This window comes from Macrobrachium nipponense, chromosome 17 (genome assembly GCF_015104395.2).
Source record: "Macrobrachium nipponense isolate FS-2020 chromosome 17, ASM1510439v2, whole genome shotgun sequence".
In the NCBI taxonomy this organism is placed as follows: domain Eukaryota; kingdom Metazoa; phylum Arthropoda; class Malacostraca; order Decapoda; family Palaemonidae; genus Macrobrachium; species Macrobrachium nipponense.
Window position 1 is genome coordinate 58,589,041 of NC_087210.1, and position 6,000 is coordinate 58,595,040.

The 6,000-nt window shown below is 32.0% G+C and overlaps 1 protein-coding gene across 7 annotated transcripts in view; it reads right to left on the reverse strand.

Moving 5' to 3' along the window:
- LOC135196264 (serine--tRNA ligase, mitochondrial-like) overlaps window positions 1-6,000 on the reverse strand; it is a 44,855-nt gene that overhangs the window by 22,869 nt on the left and 15,986 nt on the right. For all 7 annotated transcript variants that reach the window (XM_064222962.1, XM_064222960.1, XM_064222965.1 and 4 more), the window contains exon 3: window positions 1,346-1,460. In XM_064222962.1, coding sequence (XP_064079032.1) covers window positions 1,346-1,460 — 115 coding nt within the window. The remainder of the gene's footprint in view (window positions 1-1,345; window positions 1,461-6,000) is intronic.

Below are 6,000 nucleotides of genomic sequence, written 5' to 3' on the forward strand. Positions count from 1 at the left end.
GCTCTCTTGATCAACTTACTAGTCAAGAGAAATGACAATTTGAACACCATTTCTTGGGCAACTAGAAGTTAACGAACAAGTCATTGGAATTAGGTTGAAAGTCTAGTATTTAAGGAGGACCATAGACGTCATACCATCATTGGCGCCACAGGACCACGTAAGGGGAGTGATCCATCTCACTAAGACTTTCGAAACATGAAGAATGACAAAAGGTGCAAGAATGCAGATCAAAACAGCACTAACTTCAGGAAGATGAGAAAATAAGGACTATGATCAAGCTTCTTCAGAGGTTGAAAGAATTTCTGGAAGTCAAGGTGCCAAGATCAATTGTCGTTATAGATTGACTTTAGCAAATAACTTGAAATATCATCCATCTTGCTTGTGATGTCTGGTTGGCCACTGCACTGAATGTACTTCTGTCTGCTTGTGTACTTGTACTGCCATAGAGTAGATGAATGAACACTAGGACCTTTCGGTGATCATGGCACTACCATGGTGTCATTGCTGTCATGCTGAGGAGTCTATCTTGAATTTTGAGACTCTTGAAAGTCTAAAACGATCTGCATTTAAGTTCCAAAAAAGGAAGTTTTGGAGCCTATTACCCAGGTCAATGTTCCGAAGAATGAAAAATCTCTGGAGGAGGATAGGGTAACCATAGTACGTACTACCTTGGTGTAATTGCTATAAAAGGAATTCTTAATCGTACACAGACTCCTGAAACTGTCTTAAGATCCACACAATATTCTCTCCTTGGGTGTGGATCAACTGGTAATTGCAGCAGCAGCAGCTACTGCTTAAATCTCCCATTCCTCGCACCCCTAAAATGAGCAGGAACCCTGGAACAAGTTGTTGGAACTTAGTTTGGAGGTGTTGTTGATATTCCGACTAATCAAGTAAAATGAATGGAATTTGTAAGCCCATGACTTGAAACATGGATGCGAAAGATATCTTCTAGACGCCAACAGCATCTGACGCTTCTAGGTCACTTATCCTAGTATGTACTGACTAGTCCAAATGTTTCTGACCATGGATGTGAAAGACCAAGAACCAACTCTACTTCTTCTAAGCATTACCATTACAATTTCGATTTTTGTGTCCATTATACCTTCTAAACATTACCATTACAATTTTGATTTTTGTGTCCATTAATTCATCTAAACCCTCATTAGCTGTATGAAACTAGACATTACAGCAATATGAAAATATACAAGAAATTTTATTGCTGCTGAAGAATTTTTGTACAATACAACATGACAAGGAAAGACTTCACTAATTATTTACAATGGAATACGACAAAGAGATATACAGTTAAGTCCAAAACATATGTTTTTGCATATATACTGACCTGAGTTCGTTCTCCTCTAGTGCTCATGCCACAGCTTTCAATAATGCTGGAATAAAGCAGGTCTGGAACTGACATAAGGGTAAATCCTTGCTTCACTAAATATGAAACTGTATACCTGAAAGAAATACAACATTTTAATCCTTATTTGTGTTTAGTAAGTACAGTAAACCGATTCAGATTTATACAGGATGGGGGTCCTGCCTAGATCTATGCAACATTCTATAATCGACTAGTAATATATTAACTTACGGCCTACGTTGTTATTAATTCAAATTTCTCTATTCACACAGAAAGATCCTAGAACTAAAGGTGACTACAGTTTTTTTTCTCAATATGACAGCTTAGAAACCTTCAGAAATATGACAAACTTATAATTAATTTGTATTTTTCATAGCTAACAAACCTCCAGTCTAAACATAAGAATAAATCTTGTAGCACCAGCTAGAAACCAGTAAAAAAAAAATTATAATGTAAGGAATCAGTGGCATTGGGCTTCAGCTGTTGTTACGTGTGAGGCATTGGCTGTCGACCTGCTTTGAACCCCGTGATGTCGCCAGTTTCTTCCAGCCCAGGAACAAAAATAAGAGGGGTGGCTAGAAGCAGGTTTTGTTAGCTATAAAAATACAAAATTATAAATTTGTCATTTGTTCATATTCACAGTATCCTGGGTCTTAACGTAAGGATAGACTAACTTTTGGTGGGAGGAAAGAAAGTCTTGAACTGACTGGAAGTTCAGCACATATGGTCTCATTTCCTGGATGGGTTGACGCAAAGGAAGTGGACAAGACTATGACTTGTTGGATATGTATGTAGCCAGCAGTCAAACTAATGGGCTACAATACAATGTAAAGTTTCATTGCATGGGAGGAAGTTAAAGATCTATATCTGTTTGGATAACAAACTAAGGTAACCACCTAATCTTGTTTGTTATCATTCCTCTTTCTCCTTGTTAGAGAGAGGATGGACTTGCTACTAATAGATTATATTCATGTAGGATATTAAAAAACTAACAGTAAAGCTGCTCACTCACCTTTATCTAGCCAGTTCCAGTGTATGATGGATCAATCTTCTCACCGCTCGCTGGTAGAGAAGGAAAGGAAAAAGACCAGTCATCTTAATCACTCTCACTTTCATAGCATCACCTGAGGTTAGACACAAACTGTCCTGAAAAGGGTACTGGATGAACTACACAAATTGTTGAGCAGCCACCACCTGACCCAAGTAAAAAGTGTCCAAGGGCCTGTGGGCAACATCCCTTAGGTAGAAGGATGTGAAGGTGGTTTGGCAGAGCCAAGAACTAGTCTTCAAAATCCTCTGAACATGCCAGTTCTTTTTGAATGCCGAGGAGGGGCCTAAAGCCCTCAGATCATGTGCTCTTGCATACACTGTATCAGCTTTAGAGGCTGAAGAGGACATAAGCATGTCTAATCACTTCATGCAGGCACACCAGAGAACAGTAATCTAGCAAAGGGATTACAAACGACCTAAAACAGGTTGCATTGATTTTATCACTGTTATACATACATGAGGCCTTACAAACAATACCTAACTTTTGTGCAGCATTTGCTGACACTTTCATTAGGTGTTCCTCAAAAGTTAGATGCGAGTCAATCATTACCCCAAGAATAGTTCAAGCTTCAGGCTCGTTCAGCTAATTTCCATCCACCTGAAGGGAAGGATGAAGTTGGAAATCTGTACAAGATCTGCTAATTAATAGCAGTTTCATCTCACTGAAGTTCAACCTCATACCTCACGAACTACACCATTCCTTGATCTGGTCCATGTCCTGATTGAGGCTATTAGTAGTAGTGGAATGGAAGACGAGCAAGACACAAAGATAGATGATGCAAATTTGGTCCACTAAATTACTTATATGTATAGTTTCCTCTTTTAGGAATTACTGTAATTTCTCTCGGCTGTATGATAAGTTCTATTCACAGCACAGCGAGACTCAACATAAATGATGTAATTTTTATTTGAATGATTTTGTCTCTATGCACTGAATTTGGTCTGTTTGTAATGGTAGGCTCATCTACAAGTATCATCAAACCATGGTTGATCATTTGTCCTAAATTTGATGACATTTCTAGGGATCTAATTAAAATAGCCATCAGCATTTCATTTAACATCTTGGGATCAGGATCTAATATGCATAGCATCTGCAATATTAAGTGCCTGACAAGCTTCAATAATGCAATACCAGTTGGATATGGATTTCAACCAGACCAATTTTCCATTAGTGGAATTAAGAATATAGTGATTGACAGATATTTCCATCTCAATGGTGTAATAATCAGAAGTGCTTATATATATTCACAGAACTTGGACTTCTCAATAGCTGGAACCTCTTTGAATATGAGGTTTAATATATTACTGGAAATGTGCATGGGTTCTTCATTTAGCTATATAAAATCAGAGGATACACAGAAATCAAGAGCAGACCGGCTATGTTGATCTGTGGAATTTGAATTTAGCCACTCAGTGTGCTTTGCATTTGTCTCCAGAAATAATAAACTAATCATCTCCAAAAGACGGTCATATATATATATATATATATATATATATATATATATATATATATATATATATATATATATATATATATACATATAATATATTACAGGCAGTCCCAGGGTTACGATGGGGGTTCCAATCTTGAGACGCGTCGTAAGCCGAAACTTGTCGTAAGCCAAAACATCGTAAAAAATCCTAAGAAAACCTTACTTTTAATGCTTTGGGTGCATTGAAAACTATGTAAACTTCATTCTTATTGCATGTTTCATTAAAAATAAATATTGACTATTTTGCTTTTTTGGTGTCATATTTCATCTGCCAGATGATCGTTGTAGGCATCGTAACCCTGGAAATAATGTCTGATTAATATAATTGAGACGCGCATTAACCTCAGAACGTCCTAACCCAAACCCGTAGTAACCCGGGGACTGTCTGTATGTAATATATAATATAATTAATAATATAATAATATATATATATATATATATATATATATAGCATATATATCTATATATATATAGCTATATATATATATATATCTATATATATATATTCGATATACATATATTATTAATATATTATTAATATATATATATATATATAATATATAGATACATATATCTATATATAGAATATATGATATATATATATCATATATATATATTTTAAAAAATATCTATATAGATATATATACATATATATATTATAGATAATATATATAATATATATATATATAATTTATATATATATAATATTTTATATATATATATATATATATATATATATATATAATAAGATTATAAGATATATAGATATATAAGATATATATTATAATTTATATATATATATATATAGATACTATAATATATTATATATATATATATAGAATATATTATTATATATATATATAGATATATCATATATATATAAATATATATATATATATATCTATCCTATATATTATATATATACCACATACATACATACATACATATACATACATACATAATACATAATATATACATATATATATATATATATATATAATATATATATATATATATATATATATATATATTCAGTTGTATTCCACATAGAAAAATGAAAAAAGGTATATCTCAGAAAATGCCCAACAGTTTCGTCTCCAATGGACCTCTTCTTGGAGCGTTTATTAAGGAAAGAGATAAAGTTTACAGTGCATGCGGCCAAGAAAGGCCTAAAATGTTTTTAAACATACAGTTACCAAAAACTAGCAGTTTGAGCTACAAACTATTCAGTAGTAAAATAACAATAAAAACAAGAAATACCAAAATATCTAACGAGGTAATACATCCATTTGAAACAGCATAACATACAGTACATATTAACAAAGCCTATTACTATATGATAGTTAATGGATAACATTATCCAATTTGTACTGACGTTTCATGAAATGTAAGATAAAAGGATCTAATTTATACAAACCAGGCGATAAATTAAAATTTTTTCCTTTGCTGTGAACAATGCAAGCTGTCTCTATCAAATTTCTTTCAATAAAACATGTGCTCTTAAACAAATCTTTGACCCGAGCCAGTCAATCGGTGCATTACATAAACTACTATGAACACATAAAGCATTGCTCGTATTATTTGTTCGTATATTATATTTATGATTTAAAATGCGTTTTTCGAGTGTCTTCCCAGATTGTCCTATATAAAAACTACCGCACTTGCATGGATCTTATATATGACTCCTTCATTGTTCTCCGGACTATTATGAATTAAAGTTTTTCCAATGGTGCTAGGATATGAAAAAGTTGTACTAAAACCAAGTAACTTTAGGGGGTAGACTATATATATATATATATATATATATATATATATATATATATATATATATATATATATATATATGACTGGTAAAAATGTTCTGTAACAACAGAATTCCACACTAATCTATATATATATTATATAGTATATATATATATATATATATATATCTTATATATTATTATATATATATATATATAAATATATAATATATATATATATTATATATATATACATATATCTATATATACATTATATCATATATTACATATTATCTATATCTATATATATATATATAGATTATTAATATATATATATTATATATATATAGGA